This window comes from Haliotis rufescens, unplaced genomic scaffold (assembly GCF_023055435.1).
Source record: "Haliotis rufescens isolate VD_foot unplaced genomic scaffold, xgHalRufe1.0.p SCAF_4, whole genome shotgun sequence".
NCBI classification, from domain to species: Eukaryota; Metazoa; Mollusca; class Gastropoda; order Lepetellida; family Haliotidae; genus Haliotis; species Haliotis rufescens.
The window spans coordinates 47,854,083-47,878,034 of NW_025964112.1; the positions used below are offsets into that span (position 1 = coordinate 47,854,083).

Sequence of the window (23,952 nt, forward strand, 5' to 3'; positions counted from 1 at the left end):
TTTATCGTACAATAAAACAATTGCTTATATGAGATATCAAAGTTATGTACAGCCTCTTTGAGGATGTTGATAAGATGTACGAACTATACAAATATTTATCCAAATTTTAATAATGATGACTCCCTGAATAGAATCCGAACTCAGATAGGGTCGGAGAAGTCAATTTTACGAACATGTGGGTTAATTTTGGTTATTCACGCATGTTCCCACAATCCTCAAAACGATTATCTGTACCTTTTCTCCTAATACCAATTGTCATATCTCTCCCACTTGGGGATGAGATCGGTCGGCCATTGCGTTTATGTGCGTTGCCGAACTACATCTATTGCGAACAACTCACTAGACACGTCCCTCTAAAATCTAGCGTCGTCCTATTTACGATGCATGAAGTTGGGAGCCCATGTTCGGATCTAATTATATAACAATGTTTTATCGTGAAATGAACCCCACATCGTTCTTCATGTTCTTTGCGATCTTTCGGGTGGCTATCTGTTATATATGTTAAGGTATTCAAAGATCGTTTTTCAGTTCGTTTCGTCATTCATAAAGTCATCATTCAGATCCATGTCCAAGACGTGAACGACAACTGCCCAGAGCTTGACCAGAGTACATTCGCCATCTGGGCCAATCCTGCTCTCCAAGACATCGCCATTGTCGACCTTAATGCCTCCGACATAGACGCCGGGAACAACTCCGTCCTCAGATACTACCGATCAGATGTAACGGCAACGTGAGTTTGAAATCTATTCCAACATAACATCCTTGTTTGTCCTGCGTATGAGTATTCAACTGCTAGTCTTGAGTCCGTAGAGTAGACATAAACTCGATTATTTCCAGGGTGTAGGGCTACATGTATAGAGTGAGTGAGTTGGGCTTAACGCCGCTTTTAACAATATTCCAGTTATATCACGGCGTGTCAGCTTAATGTGGGAGGAAAGCCCGAAGTGATTAAGGTCTCAGACGTTTACCACTTCGGTGAAACCCACGAGCACGGGTATGGTGCTGACAAACCAAGAAACATAATCGGGGTGAACCGGGATTCGAACCCACAATCATAGGTTTTGGCGTGCCCAAGGGACGTAACTCTGCACAGCGAATCGCGGCGCCTTAGACGACTGGGCCACCCGTGTTCCCTAGAGACACGTTGTAAAGGCTGGCTTCGTCTATGTTCATATGAACTTATATAGAGTCGGAATGTTGCTGCGTGCGTTGTTAACACACACACACACACACACACACACACACGCGCGCGCGCGCGCGTGTGCGCGCATACATATTCGCAAAATAAAGTGAATCATCTTTAACGTTTTGAGTCAGGACTTAGAAACAAACAGCACCTAAACGCTTACATAGAACTGAGGCGGCCATATGTCCGTTAGATGTGACATAGAACCATATCTCCGTTTCCATGTTACGTTAATCCGGTACCGTCCTGATAACGGAATTTAATGTGTATGTATTGTAGTTACCCGAAAAATAAAACCTTAGGTCACTTATATCTTTCAAGTAACTTTGCGTTAAGGGTAGAACAGAATTACAGTAACTCGTAATATTATAATATACTTTGTAACAGAATTCACCTAGGGCTTCGTTCTACAAAGAGACAACAGTTTACTGTCCTAAGTATGTGCTGAATTATGGGAGTTAGGCTTGCCTAAGTGCTAAGATCACTTTGTGTAACGGGGCCCTAAATTATAATAATGGGCGAACGCAACGTCTTATAACTGCTTATTGCCAAACAGAGGTTTCTGTAGCTTTCTACGGTTGCCTGCGGTGTAAAATGAACCCCACTCGCTCATACTTGCAAAAGGGACACAGAATATTTTCTTGGTTACAGTCCTCCAGTGTCATTCAACGAGACTGAAGATCTTCACAAGTCTGTTTACACGAAGAATACAACCCTGAGTTTTGAGGTCTTCGTCGTTGACGAGGGCGTACCCCGGCGCGGCGCTAAAGGCACTGTCACAATGGTGCTTGACAACTCCTGTCTGGTGTCTGTGGAATATGAACCTATCGCCTTTGATTTCCCTCTCGACGAAATAACAGGAGAAGTTACGTTTGTGGTGCCTGGGTATTACCATTATGAGTTTGGTGAGTAACGCGACAGGAATACAAAGTTCTACTGCTGAGTGAGTGAGTTGGGTTAAACGCCGCTTTTAACATTAATCCAGTTATATCATGGCGTGTCAGCTTAATGTGGGAGGAAAACCCGGTGATGCAGGTCTCAGACTTTTACCACTTCGGTGAAACCCACGAGCACGGGTATGGTGCTGACAAACCTAGAAACATAATCGGGGCGAACCAGGATTCAAACCCACAATCATAGGATTCTGGCGTGCCTAAGGGACAGCGAATCTCGGCACCTTAGACGACTGTGCCACCTGTGCCCCCTCTACTGCTGAACAAAGATTGGAAACATTGGTTGTTGTCCGTCTATTCGACTCATGAAGATCCAGGTTAGAATTGATCTTTAGCAGCACATGGTTGTCGTAAGAGGCGACTAACGATTTCGTGGCCAGGCTCGCTGACGTGGTTGATGCATGCATGCATGATCCCAATTGCGTAGATCGATGCGCATGACATCAGTCACTGGACTGTCTGGTCTAGATTCGATTACTTACAGACTGCCGTCGTATAGCTGGAATATTGCTGAGTGCGGTTTTAAGCAACAACAAACAAACGTGTCTCGACAATGCACCACTTTGACTGGCCACGATCAAACCTTCCACCCTTGCTGTTGTTATCGACTACATGGGTTCTGCAGATCCTGGAGTTGAATTGTTTGCTCGTTTAACAGTAGGGTGAGATAACTGGCCAAGCTCGTATGGAGTGAGCTGTAGTTTTAAATCGTTTTTCAAAAATATTAAATAATATTATGCTTTCAATAAAGGCAGTGAGGCTTCTGACAAAACATTCATGTATTCGCATATGCGATTATTGTTTGAAAAAGTAGCAAGTATCCATTATTTAATGTGACGGTGAATTTTAACATGACTTTACTTGATATTGTGAAGTGATATGTGAAGATGACGTAGGATGTCAGTCCATGTTACGTTTTGCAATATATATAGGATATTTCATGTGTCGAGTGAAATATCATGTTTCTCTCATCGAGTGATGGGGGAAAGGAGATATTTGCACGAGTGGCTTTTATAATCTCCTGCTACTTTTAATGGCTGATCATAATTACATATTTGATATTTCTCAATGATCAGAATGCATGCGAGTTGCTGGGGTTGAGAAGGCGTTTATTCGGGATGAGTTTCTCACTGCTTCATCCTCTCAGCCAGACAGTGGACCAGAGAGGGCTCGACTCAACATGACATCACTTACAGGTAGCTCAATGTCATCTTTTTTCGGTGTTAAACAGAGTCTTGACTGTTGATCACCAAGTCGCATAGAGACGTGATGAAGAGTCTAGGTAGAATGCTTTGTGATCGGCCATATGTACTGCATGTACAGCGTTTGTACCCGGTCGTGTTTCCATTGTGTGAGTTAAAGTTTAACGTCGCATCGGCATGATTTCATTCGTATAGCGACGAGCGTGTTTCAACAAAGGAACTAGATAGCCTTGGAGTTGCCTTTGCTTGTAAGTTGTCTAAGTATTTAGTGTGGGTATCAGATTTTATTACATTTCTGAAAGGTGAAAGTCACGGTTCCATCATTTCTGAAAGGTTACGGAAAGTCACCGTTCCATCCTTGTCTCCCCACCCCCAAATGGAAGTGGGGTGTGCAAATTGTTTTTGGCTAGGTTCCCCATGGCGTCGGCGTTCCCATCCTATTCCGAGCCATAACTTGGATTACGTTCATTACTCAGCTCAACTGGTGCCTTTTGCTATTTTTAAATTTGACAAAATTTTGTTTTTATATGTTTCCATGGAAAGACTTTTGCTAAGTCTCAAAGGAGTATAGGGTTCGTTTCCGGGCAATATCTTGAATAATATCTGGACAATTATTTTGGAATACCGTTCAACAAATTTCAACGAAACTTGGGATAAGCATTGCTCATCGGCTATACTGGCGCCTTTGCTATTTTGAATAGTTTGTAAATTTTAATTTGTTACGTTTCCATGGAAACAATATGCCCAAAGCAGCATATGTTGGTCGTAAGATGCGACTTAATGGATCGGGTGGTAAGACTCTGTAACTTGATTGATTGTGTGTCATCGTACCCGACGATGTAGATCGTTGCTCATCATGTCAATCACTGGATTGACTGGTCTAGACTTGATTGCTTAAAGGCCGTAGTCATATTGCTGAGTGTGGCGTTAAAAACAAAACAAAAAAAGAACCCCCAAACCACGATATTTATGTTCTACAGCGGAGCTTGGTGGGTTGAGTGGGGGATGGGTGGCAGCCGTTGATGACGCCAGTCAGTGGATACAGACGGAGCTGGAAGAACTCTATGTGTTCCGTGTCATACAGATTCAGGGCCGTGAAGATGAGGTCAACTACGTCACTACCTTCTCCGTCTTCGTCAGTGACGACGGCATCACCTTCAGTAAATATACCGACGGGAACGGCCTTGATGTATGTTGGTATTCGTTATTTAATCTTTACTTTTGAGTAACGATCATCAACGTGAATCGTTGTTTTCTTAAACCATCATGAACACAACCCCCATGGTCCGTACAATATGTCAAGCCCGTTCTAAGAATCCCCTGCCACGACATGGCTTGGATATTATTCAAAGCGGCGACAAATATGCTCTAATACAGCAACAGTTACACACCGAATAAGCAATTGTCCAGAAATCTGTGCCAAAGCTTTCATAACCAGGGGCGAAACTACCATTGTAACATAACAGTAATTACTCACACCTAAGAAAAAAGCACATGATTTTACACCTAAAAAAAGCACATCAGTTTACCATCACTACAATTATTAATGCAAACTCTACACGGTCGAACATGATATTTATCGCCCAACTTGAAAATCGGACTCTTTACGAACTAACGTTAAATTATGAAAATATAAATAACAATCACATACAAATTTCATTTGTCATCATAGATGTTTCTTGAATGAAAGTCGAAAATGTGTTGTTGAAACACCTATATATAAACTACTAATAAAAATTTTTAATAAATAAATTAATAATATTTGTTACAAATAAAATCTAACATAAACTGTCCCAAAATGTAGGAATAGCCAATGGCCAATTATGTCAAGTTAAACTATTGTTATACAATGAGTATGGAACAAAGGGAACATGGTTTTAATGCGCAATAAACGCTTGTGTCAACAGTGTCTTCTTAATGAGTTGATCACGCCAGAGACGTATCTATATACGTCTTTGACCACGCCAGAGACGTGTCTATATACGTCTTTGACCACGCGTATCAAGATTGGTTCTCAAAAGGGGGTTTGATGAAAGTGCACAAAAATACAAAATTGGAAGATAGTTTACTAATAATGTCCTTTTCTTGTGTTACAAAGTACGTATCGGTTATAGACGTTGTTTCTACGCGAGCACTTCCGGTTCTGACTTCTGAAGTGCGTGGCATGTTTCTCCATGTTGCAGGTGTTCAATGGGGCGGTGGACCAGGCCACTGTGGTGGATGTGACCCTGGAGCCCCCTGCCCGTGGGAAATACATCCGCATTAACCCCCAGACATGGGTGGGGCACGTCAGTCTCAGGTTCGAGCTGATTGGCTGTTCACAGCGGGAGGAGTTGCATTGTAAGTTGATATAACCTTGAGCCTTGTTCCAATACTCTACTGAAAGATAAGTCCATTGATGTATAGTAATTCTAGCCTTATAACGGCAAGTTTAGATTAGCCGTCAGTGTAAGGATACCAGACGTTTATAAGGACCACTTGTTCTTATTATTCATATAATCTAGGAATTATGATTAAAACTAATAATCATTTCCTGAGAGACTTATGCAAGTGTAGTTAACGTTAGGTATTAGAGCATTTTCATTTACTGCTACTAACCTCTGCAACAAATTTCTACTACCAATCAGGGTAGCATCATCAAAATCACAGTTCAAGCCACTGCTGAAAACTACAAAGCATTTGACAACGACGATTAACCTTTTTCATGTGTTCTTTTTATTGTTGTTGTTTATGTAGAGCATCACTGAACATCTCATTATAGGTATTAGATGCTATACAAACTCAGTATTTATTATTATTATTTACAAAGTCATTATATACTCCTCAAATTATTTCAGAAGTTTGGTTCTGGCGTTTCAATAATTAATATATTATAATAATAAAAACAACAAAACTGTTTCCATAAGCACAACAACTTACTGCCGAAAGCAGTGTCAAGTGTACGATTCTACATCGGATAACAGAATTATAACATTTCTGTTAACAATATCAGAATTATAACGTTTATGTTGAACGATTAAATGTCTGGACATCAACCCTGTCTTCTCAGACAATGCAATATACACAAACACTATTTATGACTCTGATTTGTTTTCGAACATTGATTACATTTTTCCTGTTAGTCGTATTTGTGTAGCTAACTTTGGTCTGGTAAGGCTAAGCTTAAAAACCCTACGCCCAAAAGTATGTTAGTATATTCTTTGAATGGTAAGGTTATTTGAATTCTTTGATCTGAGGTAGGAAACAGTTTTCTGATGTGGGGTTATATATACATATATATATATATATACGAACTTAACATAAATCACATGAATATATAGTTATCATGTTAACATAGTGACATTATGCTGTCTTCTTTTTTTGAGGACGGTTGTGTAGCCTAGTGGTTAAAGTGTTCGCTCGTCACGCTGAAGGCCGGGTTTCGGTTCCCCACATGGGTGCAATTTGTGAGACCCATTTCTGGTGTTTCTCGTCATGATCTTGCTTAAATATTGCTAAACAGGGCGTAAAACCATACTCACTCACTTTCATCAACGATTAGTGTTCTAGTACATCTTATTTTAAATCACGGCAAATTGCACGGTACTTTTGCGTCTCCACCAATAACCATGAAACTCTCAGTTTGTATTATGGTATTTCTTGTGTTTTCAGATCAGACATCTTGTGAGCGATGCCAGACCACGTGGTACTGCCCGGGGAATGGGCACATGCTGCCATGTGGACGCTGTGACCCCCCAATGTCCAACTCCACCTGTGGCCGCTCCCCCACGGAGCACAGTTTTGGTCTGGCGTCCGAGTGCGTGTCATGCCCACTGGGTTGGGTAAGTACAAGTGTACCCGTCTCACAGATAGGTCATCGTAAATCACCAACTACAATGTACAACTCTCTGAACATCCTGCGGAGGTGAGGTGAAATGGGATTTATTAACGTCCGCCAATATATCACAAACCCGACTCTCCAACTCACACGAGTTTACTCAGATGGGAGACAAAAATACCAAACTAGGATTACAGTAGAAACGAAATGCGAATTACGCGAAAAGAATACAAACGAAATGTGATTCAAATACGATAAAAAAAGAGAGAAAATAAACATAGTGGCGTGACCACTTTCTCCTCTTTCTTTAATGTCAATGTTGATCACTAGAAGTGTCTTAATGCATCAGCCACTCTCCAGAACTTTGCCAGGCTGGTGGGTGTCGTGTCCTTGTGGATTGTCTGAGCGGCTGCCCTGGAACCTGTCTTGGGTTGTTCTGAATCTCATGTTGAACGATGTCTTTGTCCTCATCACTATCCTCATCAGTGCTGTGATGATTGTCCTTTTCAGTTGAGCCTCTTATTGGCTCATTAGTTACCACAGATTCTGTTCACGGTTTGATCGGGTAACAGCAGACAATGGGAACATTGTAAATTTTTGATTGGAATTGAGTGGTGGTCGCGTTTAAGATTATTGCACTGTTATAGCGATAGGCAGGGAAGCAACAAGTTGGTATGACGTAACCGGGAATTGAACCACCAGCCTTCCTCTCGGGGAAGATGCTTTATCCACTAGGCCACCCTGTGGATAGTGAAACGTTTCACGCTGTTTTAAGCAATAGTCCCGCAATACCCGCAAGGAAAATCGATCCAAGCAATAAAGCGAGCTCTTTAACCACCGACCTTTGGGTATGTGCAGTGTTGACACTCAAATGAGTTTTTTCGAGTACCAGTTCAGTTTTGGTAGCTTTTGAAGGTAAGATTAACTGTGATTGGTTGATGTTTAATAGAGATGAAGATTACAGCAAAATGCTCACTTGTTGTGCTAGCAATTGCAGTTGGTATTAGCTATTTTATACATGATAAAAACTTCTCTTGATCTTGGTGGCTCAGTGGTTTATGACACGGCAACCTGCACTACAGAGTTGCGTCCCCTAGTTGCCAGGATCAGCATGTCATGGGTTTGAATCTCATAATTTCACCCATTATAATCCTTGGTTTGCAACACCATATCTGTGCTCTTTTGTTTTTCCAACAAGGCAGATATTATTGACCGTCGTCAAATTGGATATCCACATTTCGCTGACACAACACATAACCTAAGTACTGAAAACAGCATCCTACAACTCTTAGATATGGATAATATTCAATGACACATGACCAATTTTGAAATCACTTACCGAAAGACACACCACCACTGAATCCAGATGAGTAATTCAATCGACTCAAATTCCATATTTTTCATCATTCATCCTCGTTGAACATCAAAAGGTTTTGTCCGGATTACAAAAGAATGAGAAACAAGCCTGTGAAACTTGGTATCATCGTCTGTAATGATCTTGTCAGGAGCTTGACGATGTATCAACACATCTGTTTTATGCTTCAGATCTGCAAGGGCGGCTATGCTGAGCCGTGCGAGGAGTTTCACTACGTGACCTACTGCAATGACTCCTATTGTCCGGCCACGTGCACCCAGTGTGAGTCCGGGTATGCTTGTCGGGGTGGCCAGAGGTACTACTGCGAGGTTGGCACGCAGTCAGATGGAAACAAAGGTAGATTCTAAAACTTAAAACAATATCTCTCTTAAAAAAAACTGTCCAATCTCCGTTGTTTCCGTTGATTGTTGTTTGAAGAAAATATGTGGTTATGATGACGCATTGTAAACCATATGTGGCAATCATGGCGCATTGAAGCCCATTTGTGGCAATCGGGGTGCATTTAAGATCATACGAGGCAATCATGGTGCATGAAGATCATACATTGCAATCATGGAGCATGAAGATCATACATGGCAATCATGGAGCATGAAAATCATACGTGGCAATCATGAAGCATGAAGATCATACGTGGCAATCATGGAGCATGAAGATCACACATGGCAATCATGAAGCATGAAGATCATACGTGGCAATCATGGTGCATGAAGATCATACATGGCAATCATGAAGCATGAAGATCATACGTGGCAATCATGGTGCATGAAGATCACACATGGCAATCATGGTGCATTGAAGATCATACATGGCAATCATGGTGCATTGAAGATCATACATGGCAATCATGGTGCATGAAGATCATACATGGCAATCATGGTGCATTGAAGATCATACATGGCAATCATGGTGCATTGAAGAATATACATGGCAATCATGGTGCATTGAAGAATATACATGGCAATCATGGTGCATTGAAGACCATATGTGGCAATCATAGCGCATTGAAGTCCATATAAGTTAATCATGGAGCATGAAGATCAAACGTGGCAATCATGGAGCATTGAAGATCATACATGGCAATCATGGAGCATGAAGATCAAACGTGGCAATCATGGAGCATTGAAGATCATACATGGCAATCATGGAGCATGAAGATCATACATGGCAATCATGGTGCATTTAAGATCATACGTGGCAATCATGGCGCATGAACATCATACGTGGCAATCTTGGCGCAATGAAGATCATACGTGGCAATCATGGCGCATTGAAGATCATACATGGCAATCATGGAGCATGAAGATTATACATGGCAATCATGGTGCATTGAAGAATATACATGGCAATCATGGTGCATTTAAGATCATACGTGGCAATCATGGCGCATGAAGATCAAACGTGGCAATCATGGAGCATGAAGATCATACGTGGCAATCATGGAGCATGAAGATCATACATGGCAATCATGGTGCATGAAGATTATACATGGCAATCATGGTGCATTGAAGAATATACATGGCAATCATGGTGCATTTAAGATCATACGTGGCAATCATGGCGCATGAAGATCAAACGTGGCAATCATGGAGCATGAAGATCATACGTGGCAATCATGGAGCATGAAGATCATACATGGCAATCATGGTGCATGAAGATTATACATGGCAATCATGGCGCATTGAAGATCATACATGGCAATCATGGAGCATGAAGATCATACGTGGCAATCATGGTGCATTGAAGATCATACGTAGCAATCATGGTGCATTGAAGATCAAACGTGGCAATCATGGAGCATGAACATCATACGTAGCAATCATGGTGCATGAAGATTTTATGTGGCAATCATGGCGCATGAAGATCAAACGTGGCAATCATGGAGCATGAAGATCATACGTGGCAATCATGGAGCATGAAGATCATACATGGCAATCATGGTGCATGAAGATTATACATGGCAATCATGGCGCATTGAAGATCATACATGGCAATCATGGAGCATGAAGATTATACATGGCAATCATGGTGCATTGAAGAATATACATGGCAATCATGGTGCATTTAAGATCATACGTGGCAATCATGGCGCATGAACATCATACGTGGCAATCTTGGCGCATTGAAGATCATACGTGGCAATCATGGCGCATTGAAGATCATACGTGGCAATCATGGCGCATTAAAGAATATAAGTGGCAATTGGGGCGCATTGAAGATCATACGTAGCAATCATGGTGCATTGAAGATCAAACGTGGCAATCATGGAGCATGAACATCATACGTGGCAATCATGGTGCATGAAGATTTTATGTGGCAATCATGGAGCATGAAGATCATACGTGGCAATCATGGAGCATGAAGATTATACATGGCAATCATGGTGCATGAACATTATACATGGCAATCATGGTGCATGAAGATTATACATGGCAATTATGGCGCATTGAAGAATATATGTGGCAAACATCGCGCAATGAAAATCATACGTGGCAATCATGGTGCATTAAAGAATATAAGTGGCAATTGTGGCACATTAAAGATCATACGTGGCAATCATGGTGCATTGAAGATTATATGTGGCAATCATGTTGCATTTAAGATTATACATGGCAATTATTGAGCATTGAAGAATATACGTGGCAATCATGGTGCATTGAAGATCAAACGTGGCAATCGTGGCGCATTGAAGATCATACGTGGCAATCATGGTGCATTGAAGATTAAACGTGGCAATCATGGTGCATTGAAGATCATATGTGGCAATCATGGCACATTGAAGATCAAACGTTGCAATCGTGGCACATTGAAGATCATACGTGGCAATCATGGTGCATTGAAGATCATACATGGCAACCACGGCGCAATGAAGATTTTATGTGGCAATTATGGTGCATTGAAGATTAAACGTGGCAATCATGGTGCATTGAAGATCATACATGGCAATCATGGCGCATTGAAGATCATACATGGCAATCACGGCGCATTGAAGATCATACATGACAATCATGATGCATTGATGATTAAACGTGGCAATCATGGTGCATTAAAGATCATACGTGACAATCATGGCACATTGAAGATCATACATGGCAATCATGGTGCATTAAAGATCATACGTGACAATCATGGCACATTGAAGATCATACATGGCAAAGATGGCGCATTGAAGATTATACATGGCAATCATGGTGCATTGAAGATCATATGTGGCAATCATGGTGCATTGAAGATTAAATGTGGCAATCATGGCGCATGAAGATCATACGTTTCATTTGTGGCATATAAAGAAGCATACAGGGCAAGCAAAACACAGCTTTCACAGCGATGCTGAGAGCAAGCCTGCTTGTCCTGGCTCCTGTATTAATATCAAAGGTTGCTAGCGATGCTCTCTGCAGACTACAAATGGCTATCATCATCTCATTTTAAATAGATTTCTGTATAATGAAACAGCAATTCATTAATACCAGATCTTTTACTCGGATGCGATACCTCTCTGCATGAATATCTGAGCACACTACATGAGAGTTTGATGAACAGTTTCGTCATCCAATCAGACTAAGGCAATAAGTGAGTGAAGCAATCAGACCAGCATATATTATTTCTTTATGTCAAACACGAACATCAACAGGGAGTTCCGAATGCAGGATATAAAGACAGGTTGTTATATTGTTGTGGATATTTTTTTACGTCCTATTGTTTCTAAGCAACATGGTATCTCCCCCAAAAGCATGTACTAACGAGGGTGTATTTGTGTTGTGTGACAAATTTCCGATTCGAAATGGTTAAAAGTGACGCAGAGAGTTATCGTATCGGAGTACAAGATGTGATCTGTTGATCAAACCATAACACACAATTTTACATGCATTTTTCCCGGTAGAGTTCTGCGAGCTGTGCCGACCAGGTACCTTCCAGGATCAGTCAGGGCAGTCCTCCTGCAAACCCTGCCCAACAGGATTCCGTAGCACCACAATGAAGGACCGTTGTGCGCCTTGCAACCCCAGGTCTTGGTCCAAGGGAGACGGGTCTGACTGCGAGGCATGTACTGACAGCACTCAGTGTCCATGCACTGGCAGCACGGGACTTTGTTTCCATGGAGTCACTTGCAGGAATGCCCAGAACGCTGACGGGAGTTACGGCCACGTGTGTGATGCCTGTCCGCCTGGCTATAACGGTGACGGTGTCAGCTGTACTGATATTGATGAGGTGAGGCAGAGTTTATTTCACCTTTATTGTGAAAACATATTCTAAGTGTAAACACATTGTAAACAAGAAGGTTACATTGAGACATCAGGCCAAGGTTGTGTTTTAATTATTGTGTGCAGTGAGTGACTGAGTGAGATGGGTTTAACACTGCTTTAACAGTATTTCAGTTGTATCAAAGCGTGTCAGCTCATTGTGGGATCAAAACCCCATAGTGAGCAGCATTAAGTTGAAAGAGACACAATATCTTCGTATCCAAGAGTCGTAGATACCCATTACTTTGGTTAATATATATTACAAACAAGATGAGAAAGAGTTACAGAAGTTGAACATATGAAATGATTGAGTTATATCGCCGCCTTGGACAGTATACTCAGTTACTTCAAGGCGTGTCAGCCTGATGTGGGAGGAAAGCCCGAAGTGATTCAGGTATTTGAATTACTGCTTTCGTGAAACCTACAAGGATGGGTACGGTGTTGACAAACCTAGAACCATAATCGGACTGAATCAATGATTCGAACCCACTTCCATGAATTTTTGGCACGACTATGGGACGCAATTCTGCACATCGAATAGTCTCGCCTTAGTCAATTCGCCCACCTGTGTCCTAGGAGACTAAAAAATTGTAACCCATCTTCATGTTCACGAGGAAAGAGTTTGAAGGGGTATAAACATACTCACCATTGTTTCCAGTGTGTTGAACACTCTCCTTGTTGGAATACGTCATCGTGCAAGAACACAGAGCCAGGCTACCAGTGCCGGAGGTGTCCCACAGGCTTCACGGGGTCGTTCGAGGACGCCCTGGCCTGGAACGTGACCCGCCGGAACTTCATCGACTGCAACCAGAAGCACGACCCTTCTCCAATCCAGCACTGTGAGGATACAGATGAATGCCTCACCAACAATGGAGGATGTGACCTCAATGGCTATTGTCATAACACCGTGGTGGGTGAATGAAAATGGCAAATTATTAAAGAACTATCGTTTCACACAATAGGTACTCTCATAAAAGACAATGGGAATTTTTCCAGTCTACATATAGGACTTAGATTTATTGTAACTGGGTAATATTAGCTATTGCAGAATTGGTTTAGAAAAACCGATATCATTGGTTCCAAATTCTGGTAACGAATTTCAGTCTACCTCTAGGAGATGTAAACAGGGATATTTTGGTTCTAGGGCAGTTTCTACTGTGGTCTCTGTAAAGATGGGTACATCGGCAGCGCCAAGTACGGTTGTGAGCTTGCGGACTTCTGTCTGTCGGGCAAACATGAATGTAACGTCAACGCTACTTGTGTCTACTCCGGCCCCGGGGACTACAGCTGCCTGGTAAGTACGTGTGAGTGTCTGCATCTTGAATATAGTTGGCAAGCTTTGGAAAATATTTAGGAACATTATATCAACGTTGTCCAAGCTTGATTGAAGATGGTCTAACTGAACCTTTCTGCCACAGTGTAACAATGGACTTGCCGGTAATGGCTTCACCTGCGGTCCCGACCCAGACCAGGATGGCTACCCGGCAGAAGGCATTTCCTGTAATGGGGAGGAGTTTGGAAACTGTAAACAGGTCAGTATTATAGGTAGACATCTCCCTAGGTTGGAAGTGACCAGTGCTGAAGAACGCCCCACTTCTGTGTCATACATAGGTAGTAAATGGTGAATGTGCGAGTGAATACGATTTGCGGTTGCTTAAAATAAGCAATATTTTATCATTGCTTCGGCATATAAAGAGTAATACAGATTTGGATTTGGAATCTATCACGAATACAGTAATATCGAAATAAAAATGTATAGGGAACAGCAGAGAGATAGTTACCGCAACTGCTGTGTTCCTTGATCATATTTTGCTATTATCATCTTCCCGAGGCAAGAGAGTAAACTGACTTTAAAAGTCCAGTTTCCACCCTTGCCGAACTTGGCTGGAATTCCTGGGCTCTATCGTAGCGCCACCAGTGGCTATTACGAGTTATGTCCCTTTTAAGCCTCTCCTATGGACCAATCAGATTCCATCACTTGCATTTGTTTAAAAAAAACGGTGGCGTCCAGTCAAGACGATCTGATCGTTAATCAAGATCTATGTTTTGATAAAACGTGTCTTACATCGCGAAATGCATCAAATCACGCGGGCACATTTATCAAAAACATGAAAAGATTTGGAAAATATCTGTTGACAACGAGTTGGCGGTGCACATACTTTGCAAATACTGCAATCGACCGAAATCTGCGCGACAGTTTACAAACCGGATTCCGATTTCGTTGCGCGATTTTGATTGGACTATGCATCGACTCGTTATTCCAGTCAAAATGTAACTCCATAATACCAGCCTAGTTCGGCAAGGGTGGAAACTGGACTTTTATAGTCAGTTAACTCCCATGCCTCGGGAAGATGTGCTATTATTAGTGCATGTTAAATATGGAGATGTAGAGCTAGGTTACCTGTAGATTTAACCTTGCCAAATTGAATTTGGAACCGAACGCGCAGAAATACACTCTCTTTGTAGATTTCTATCATGTTTTCTGCATATGTATTGCCACACCATCCTTTGAATGTGGTAGTAACTGCAACATTACATTTTGTGGCTTATAATTGTAGATATAATTATTTATATATCATAATATGCCTACCGACAATGGCTGTAAAAGAAGTTCCGTTCTAAACATATTAGCTTCCACGGTGATGCTGCTGTCAAACCGGCTGTTTTAATCAGTGGGGATATATTGTGATTTGAAAGTATTTTCCAAATTCATGGTAGAATATTAATTATGAATTACACTATAAAGTTTTCGAAACTAAATATTGTTATTACAAACACACACTTAGCTTCTGCTTTGTACATGGTCATGTTTTGCCTTTATCAATGCATTTCGATAAATTGATTGAGTTTCATGTTCGCTTTACGAAACTAAATATTATTACAATACCACCCCACTCGTCCACCTGCTTGGCCTGCAGGACAACTGCCAGGACATCCCCAACAGCGGACAGGAGGACAATGACGGCGACACCATGGGAGACTCCTGTGACACCGATGACGACAACGACACCGTCTTTGATCTAGATGTGAGTAGTGTCGAACATGCATTGGGGACACCAATTGATATTCTGGCGATGTTCTGATAAATAATGTGTTTAGGTATAAAATATTTGTTTGCCCATTTTTTCAGATATATTTTTGTTATGTTTTGGAGCATTGATTGAAAAAGTATTCTGTCTGAAATAACCAATATTGTGGAAGATGGTGGAGACATTGAATTGATTGTAAGGACTGCTGCATGCCTTGATCCGCCACAACTTTTTTCTCGAAGGTGTGGGATTGGGGAGTGATATAAATCTAACCCTAGCGGTATGTAATGGATATCGGGAATCCCCGGAAGTGAGTTTGACAAATCCGCAAAGCGTGCATGTCATATCAGTGTATTTTAATCCTCATACCCAAGTTTTACTAAAGTGGTCCAGGTCTCCGATTTGCTTTGCTCTTTGGGTTTCTGTCCTTCTATAATCTGATACACCGTGATAATTATGACTGAAATATTGTTCAACACAGCATCAATATCATAAAGCTCGATATCAATTAATGGACTAAAAGTCCTTCCATACTCCACATATGTACGTCTTTGATTACCCAGTGTATTTTATCTCAATCCTAAAAATACCCTGGAGCCAATCGCAACCATTACAACCGACCCCATCACTCCTAATTTAACACAAATTTTCTTTCACTCATGAGAGTATTTTGTTGTATGGCTGTTTTTAGCATCATGCCATTCGAACTGGACTGAAAAAAAGCAGCATTAGTTGTAAATTGGTCCAGGGTATTTATCCAAACCTAATGGAAATATAATACCCTGGATTACAGAGGATGATGTATAATGTCAATAGACATTCATAGTGAAGAGGGACTTATCCCATGGTTACAGTGATTTAAGTGAGTGATTCATGCCGCTTTTAGCAATATTCCAACAATATCAAGGCGGGGGGCACCAGAAATCGGCTTCCCACATTGTACCAATGTGGGAAATCGAACCCGAGTCTTCAGCATGATGAGCGAATGCTTTAACCACTAGGCTACCGCTACCCACCAACATGGATAGTCTGAGAAGACAGTGATTTAGATACATCTATTTTGAATGTACAGTGTGCTCTTCCTTTGACAACCTCCAAGGGGTTTACAGGGAAGAAAAGATCCCAAGTTTCCAATGGTTGTTGTAAGACCCGAATAATGAAGACTGGGTTATTTGGCTGATTGGGTGTCATGGTGCCCTTATGTCACGAATCGTTGTTCACGCTTTCAGTCACTTATTGGCTGTGCCCAGACTCGAATTTAAAGGTCTCCGTATAGCTGGATTATTGCTGAATGCCGACAGCAATCACTCACCCACTCTTCTGTCTTCAAAGGACAACTGCCCGATGGTGTTCAACAACAAACAGGAGGACGCCGACAACGACAGCATTGGCGATGCATGTGACAACTGCCCTAACGATGTCAACGCTGACCAGGTCGACACCGATGGAGACGGTCAGGGTGACACTTGTCAAGTGGACTCTGACGCTGATGGCCGATCTGACGCCATTGACAACTGCCCCTATGTCGCTAACCCAAGTGAGTTTAAGTGAACGATTACCTGTGAGGAATAGTTAACTTCAATTAACCTCAAAGTTCATATATGCCTTGCACAGTTTAGATGTAGTTCATCCAAATTTGAAGTCAAGGTGGGAAGGAAGTTTAACGTCAAACACAGTGATTCTGTAGAATGTTTTCTAGTGACATGGAGGCAAATTTCGTTTCTTGACAGTCCATTTCCACCCTTGCCTAACTAGGCTGGAATTTTGTGGCTCAATCATAGCGCCACCATTGGCAATGTCCCGTCTATGTCCCTCCTATTGACCAATCAGATTCCACCTCTCATATCACTTGCGTTTGCTTCAAACAAAATGGCGGCACCCAGTTAAGACGATCTGATCGATAATCAACGTCCTTTATTGTGATAAAATGAGTCTTACCTTGCGAAGTACATAAAATAACTTGGACATCTTTATTTTAAACATAAAGAGATTTTGAAAACCTTTATCGACGCTTAGGTGAGGGTAGACAAGCAGATCCTGCAATCGACCGAAATCGCATGTTTGTGAACCATGTGTCGAATTTGTTACACGATTTTGATTGGACTATGCATAGACTCGTTAGTCCAACCAAATTATAACTCCATAATTCCAGCCTAGTTCAACAAGGGTGGAAACTGGACTTTTTTAGTCAGTTAACTCCCTTTCCACCATTCTTGCTGGTGTACCCTGCTTATGATACACCGCTATTAAATATTATCTCCCATATACGCATATGATCAATGCGTCCCTTTCTACAACTACCGGTAGTGATATCCCATTCAGTCGAGATACATTTACCCACTACAGTAAAGCCATGAGATTATCGTGTCAATCAGCTTTAACATTGCTGTAAAATCTTGTGTTTAAAAGGCTTGTGGCGTCAAATGCATATTGACTGAAGTGAGCCTTCCATCCTTTTGGTCCGACTTATAGGTTTGCCATCATAAATACCTTTATAAGTAAATTTAGAAAAGACATAATGGTATTTTATTTTTGCCTATTAACTAATTCTGCCTGTTAATTTGTGCCATACTTTGTGCTAATTGCGTGTATATTGTATCGTGTGGTATATATAATGTATCGATACAAATAAAGCATGGGCACATGAGAGGATATTGATAAACATTAAGATAAAATGATATTTTGATTATGATATCTACAGGAGTATTAAAGCCTAGTTATTCAAGTTTTTATAGGTTTTTATAGATCGAGACCTAATTTTAAATCTGTCATTTTAAATCTGTCATGGCAAATGGGGCGGTGGGTTAGCCTAGTGTTCCCCACATGGTTACAATGTGTGAAGCCCATAACTGGTTTCCCAAACCGTGATATTACTGGAATATTGCTGAAAGCAGTGTAAAACCATACTCACTCACTCACTCACTCATGACAAAATGGATGGTTACAGCATTATTTGGCATTTCCCATGTGTGTGAGGCTCCTTGTACTAGACCGGACTTGTAATACTAGCCCACTGAGATACCTCACTCAGACACATTTTACTGACTCCAAGCCAACCAGTCCTTCCTTTATCCTTTAATGCCAAGCACCAGGCAGAGTTACATACTTACATCTTTTAAAGTTTTTTGGTATGACGTGGCTCGGGATCGAACTACCGATGTTCTAGACAGACGCTGCAACCACTACACCACGGTGGCGGTCACATCTCACATGAATCCTTGGTGTGTCCTCGGTGTGATGTTAATGGATGATGCTAACGCTAGACCCTTCTTTATTCGAACCTGTTCCCAGGTCAGACTGACGCTGACAGCGACGGAAATGGAGACGACTGTGACAACTGCCCGACTGTAGCAAACAGCGGACAAGAAGATTTGAACCAGAATGGAATCGGGGATGCATGTGAAAATGGAGACAGGTATTTGCGTTTCAATATAATTGACCTGCGTCACTGCGTCACTTATGTAAACATATTGATGCAATTTGTTGCTTTGATTAAAGAATAATAATGAGAGATTGAATGTTGTGTTATGCCGCGATATTTCAGCTATTCACAGCTGCATCTCAACAAAACCCTCAGTTAGATGGCTCCAACAGGCAAATGGGTCTGGGGACCTATTCTGATCTGGAACCTCACACATATTATGTGTGGCCTGTAAATAATCAAAAATGGAAAGATAATCCAGTGATTGATATTATGAGCAAAGATATCACAATAATAATGTATATTAATTGCTGTGTGCCTTGTTCATTGTATTTATGAAGAATGTACAGTTGTTGATAGCATCTCCATGTTCATGTCTCTTAAATCATGTTATGAAAAAGCAAAATACACTTCCATTTTGAAGGGATGGCGACTCAATCCAGGACAACAAGGACAACTGCCCAGACATGCCCAACTCCGAACAGAAAGATACAGATGGTGATGGGACAGGTACTCGACCTAGGGATGTGGAGCCATTCATTGTTATCTATGTATTAATGGTGTTTGTTTTATTATTTTTAAAGCCGCACTCAGAATTCGTCCAGCAATATGACAAGCCTATAAATAATCAAATCTGGGTTAGACAAACCAGTGATTGATAATATGAGCAATGATCCACGTCATCAGGATATGATGACATACTTTCTTTAAGTGACATTTTATAAGCCATAGTACCATGGAAGACAGAGTGGACATGGATTTCAGCTTGTGTTTGGGTACAGATGTTTGTACCTTTATGAAGGTACGTTGAAACGTTGTATGGAAAGAGACACAAACAACTCAGTCACCGAGTCATAGGTTGCCCACATTATTTCATGAACTTTCTTTGCCGCAGGTGACTACTGTGACGATGACTCTGACAACGATGGCATTGCCGACTCTGTGGACAACTGCATGTACGTGCCCAACGTAGACCAGGACGATCTGGATGGTAAGACCTACACTCACAGACACATCCTTCAGCGGTTGCACCGAGCGAGCAAGTTAATGCCGGTTACACACCACTTTCTCAGTTATTTATTTGGGACAAAAGCTCAAAGAGATGCGGGTCTTAGGCCTTTACTGAGATACCGAGGAGCAAGGGTATGGGACTGACTTGATACCAAGGAGCAAGGATATAGACTGACTTGATACCAAGGAGCAAGGGTATGGGACTGACTTAGATACCAAGGAGCAAGGGTATGGGACTGACTGAGATACCAAGGAGCAAGGATATAGACTGACTTGATACCAAGGAGCAAGGGTATGGGACTGACTTAGATACCAAGGAGCAAGGGTATGGGACTGACTGAGATACCAAGGAGCAAGGATATAGACTGACTTGATACCAAGGAGCAAGGATATAGACTGACTTGATACCAAGGAGCAAGGATATAGACTGACTTGATACCAAGGAGCAAGGGTATGGGACTGACTGAGATACCAAGGAGCAAGGGTATAGACTGACTTGATACCAAGGAGCAGGGATATAGACTGACTTGATACCAAGGAGCAAGGGTATGGGACTGACTGAGATACCAAGGAGCAAGGGTATTGGACTGACTGAGATACCAAGGAGCAAGGGTATGGGACTGACTGAGATACCAAGGAGCAAGGATATAGACTGACTTGATACCAAGGAGCAAGGGTGTAGACTGACTTGATACCAAGGAGCAGGGGTATGAGACTGACTGAGATACCAAGGAGCAAGGGTATGGGACTGACTGAGATACCAAGGATCAAGGGTATAGACTGACTTGATACCAAGGAGCAGGGGTATGGGACTGACTGAGATACCAAGGAGCAAGGGTATGGGACTGACTGAGATACCAAGGAGCAAGGGTATGGGACTGACTGAGATACCAAGGAGCAAGGGTATGGGACTCGACACCATGATCATTGTTTTGTGGGGGGAATTTAAGGGACCAAATTCTGCACAGCCAATGACGGCACCTTAGACGACTGGGTAAACAGTACCCTCATGATGTTTAATGGAACATTTGGTACTTTCTAAGACAGTTGTCACCAGCTAATTGTTAGTTCAGATGCCATGATCCATATTCTGGTGGCCCAGTAGTCCAAGATGCCAGAACACGTTGTACATAGTTGTGTAACGTAGCTGCCAGGATCATTCTCTTTGATTACGCTTCTTGGTCTGTCAGCATATTATCCATGCTTAAGATCTGCCTAAATGGTTACTAACTGACATCACTTTTAGTTTTTCTCAGACAAAACTGACCACCGTTATTTGACTATTATTCACTGACAAGTTGAAGACACCGCAATTCACTGTACAGAGTTGCATCCCTTGATGGCACCAGAAACCTATGATGGTGGGTTCAAATACATGGCTCGCCCCGAATATGTATCTAGGTTTGTCAGCACCATACCATGTCAGCTTATGGGTTTCACCGAAGTAGTAAACATCTGAGACCTGCATCACTTTGGACTTTCCTCTCACACACCCACCGTACGTGATATAACGGGAAAACTGTTCACTGTGACTTTAAATCAAACTCTCTGGCATGGTTAAGTCACCCCATTACCCCAGTCCTACAACATCCCTATAGGTAACCATCGCGGTGATGCGTGTGAGAAAGACATGGACCAGGATGGGACGATGGACAGGGTGGACAACTGCATGGAGAACAAGTTCATCAACTTCACATCCTTCCTGGGCTACACCACAGTGGAGTTCTACCCAGGTTGGTCAACTGAGGCCGCCCCTGACTGGAGAGTGCTAGATCAAGGGAGAGAAGTCAGGCAGGAGGCCACGACGCGGAGACCTATTGCTCTGATAGGTGAGACATGTTGCCATGGTGTTTTTGATAGCTTGTTAATTATCCGTACGTCCGTCCGTCACGTTTCGTTTCCGGAGCATAACTCAGAAACCGTTCAATATTTTTTCATGAAACTTTGCAGGTCTGTCAGGTACATGCTGAACTGGTGCCTTTTGCTATTTAGAAATTGTAGAAATTTTTATTTTTTACAATTTCCATGACAAGTTCCACCTCGGTTAAAAAAGATTAGGGTTTGTTTAGATTTAATTATGTCATAAATTCTGCAACAGGGGCGGGGGATATAGCCATGTTAGTGGCAAACTCTTGTTAGTGTATGTAACTACACATGTCATCAGGCACTGATGTTTTAAACATGCTTCAGTTCATGATAAAGCTTGGCTGGTGATTTGTGTAGGTTTGAGCTTCTTGTGGCACAGCAATAGATCAGGACAAGTTGTGAAAGATTGGACTCCTCATAAATTGTAGCTGATCTGAAAATGTCTTAATTCAGGAAGGAATCGACTCATGGCATACAACACTGTCAACAACTTCATTTGACTCAGCAAGATATTCCTTTGAACATAATGCGGAAATGTAATGTCATTGCCAGAAAATAGCCAGTATTGATTTTCCGACGAAACAGTTTGGGCGTAAAATACAAAGTAGCTTTGAAAATTATAGCAATGGATCACTGAAAATCAGTTGGTGCATTATCATCATACATTGCACCTTGACTTTGTTTGTTTGTTTGTTGTTTAACATGACACACAGCAATATGCCTGCTATATTACAGAGGTCTGTAAATAGTCAGGACAAGACAATCCAGTGATTGACATCATGAGCATCAATCCATGCATATGGGATACGATGGCATGCATCAACCACATCAACGAGCCTGACCATCCGATCCCGTATTCGCCTCTTTCGGCAAGCATGGGTTGCTTAATACCCATCTTCCACCCAGATTGGTTATTTCCAACCAGCTACACAACTTCCCCTATTCATGAAAGAATCTAGGGAGGATTTTAGGACCACTGGACTATTTTCATAAATATTGATAACAGTTGAAGACGTTTGACAAAATAAGGCTTCAAAACATTTTATTAAACAACGGTTATTACAGGTAAAAATGCAACTTTGGCTCTTAAGAGCTATTATTCCGGTGGATTTCGAAGAGTGTGCTACGAAGAGACACAGGAATTAAATGTAGAACAGAATTCTCCGCTTCTCCCAAGAATTAAAAAAATGTTTTACCTCCAGATCAGAGTTAAAAGATTCGCCTTTATCAGTATCCTGTATGATATCACTGTGTTGATGCTTACAATCAACTTGAACATCTTCAGGGCCCCAAGCGCTAGATCACATGGACTTTTACGCCACGACATTTCTGGAGGACAAAGTCTGTGAAGGTTTCATCGGCTTCATCTTCGGCTTCCAGTCGGCTCGCAAGTTCTACCTCATCACCTGGAGACAAACGTTCAAGAACTTTGACTACCATGGGGGAATGAAAGGACTGCAGATAAGGGTAGGAAAATTATCTTTTGCTGTTAAAATGGATACTTCCTGTGAAGATCCGGGGTAGAATAGATCTTCAGCAACCCATGCTTGCTGTAAAAGGCGACTATGCTTGTCATAAGAGGCGACTAACGGGATCGGGTGGTATGGCTTGCTGACTTGGTTGATGCACGTCATTGTATCCCAATTGTGTGGATTGATGCTCATGATCGATGTCTGACTCGATTATTTACAGGCCGCCATCATATAGCTTGAATACTGCTGACTGCGGCGTTAAACAACAAACAAACAAACAAACAAACAAAACAAACTTCCTGTAAAGGGGTGATTATTGATGGAATTTCAACTACTGCAACAGCATTGTGACAGTTAAAACCACTGTTGCAGTTTGTCTGATTAC

General features: G+C 41.8%; 1 protein-coding gene across 2 annotated transcripts in view; it reads left to right on the forward strand.

The window, feature by feature from the left end:
- The window catches only part of LOC124151805, a 94,019-nt gene that overhangs the window by 56,807 nt on the left and 13,260 nt on the right, over window positions 1-23,952 (forward strand). For both annotated transcript variants that reach the window (XM_046524446.2, XM_046524453.2), the window contains exons 40-57: window positions 561-730; window positions 1,838-2,091; window positions 3,216-3,335; window positions 4,322-4,530; window positions 5,525-5,681; window positions 6,993-7,162; window positions 8,704-8,869; window positions 12,411-12,736; window positions 13,427-13,678; window positions 13,913-14,062; window positions 14,187-14,300; window positions 15,687-15,794; window positions 17,130-17,334; window positions 19,089-19,212; window positions 19,643-19,728; window positions 20,114-20,209; window positions 21,828-22,058; window positions 23,381-23,562. In XM_046524446.2, the coding sequence (XP_046380402.2) occupies window positions 561-730; window positions 1,838-2,091; window positions 3,216-3,335; window positions 4,322-4,530; window positions 5,525-5,681; window positions 6,993-7,162; window positions 8,704-8,869; window positions 12,411-12,736; window positions 13,427-13,678; window positions 13,913-14,062; window positions 14,187-14,300; window positions 15,687-15,794; window positions 17,130-17,334; window positions 19,089-19,212; window positions 19,643-19,728; window positions 20,114-20,209; window positions 21,828-22,058; window positions 23,381-23,562 (3,120 nt within the window). The remainder of the gene's footprint in view (window positions 1-560; window positions 731-1,837; window positions 2,092-3,215; window positions 3,336-4,321; window positions 4,531-5,524; window positions 5,682-6,992; window positions 7,163-8,703; window positions 8,870-12,410; window positions 12,737-13,426; window positions 13,679-13,912; window positions 14,063-14,186; window positions 14,301-15,686; window positions 15,795-17,129; window positions 17,335-19,088; window positions 19,213-19,642; window positions 19,729-20,113; window positions 20,210-21,827; window positions 22,059-23,380; window positions 23,563-23,952) is intronic.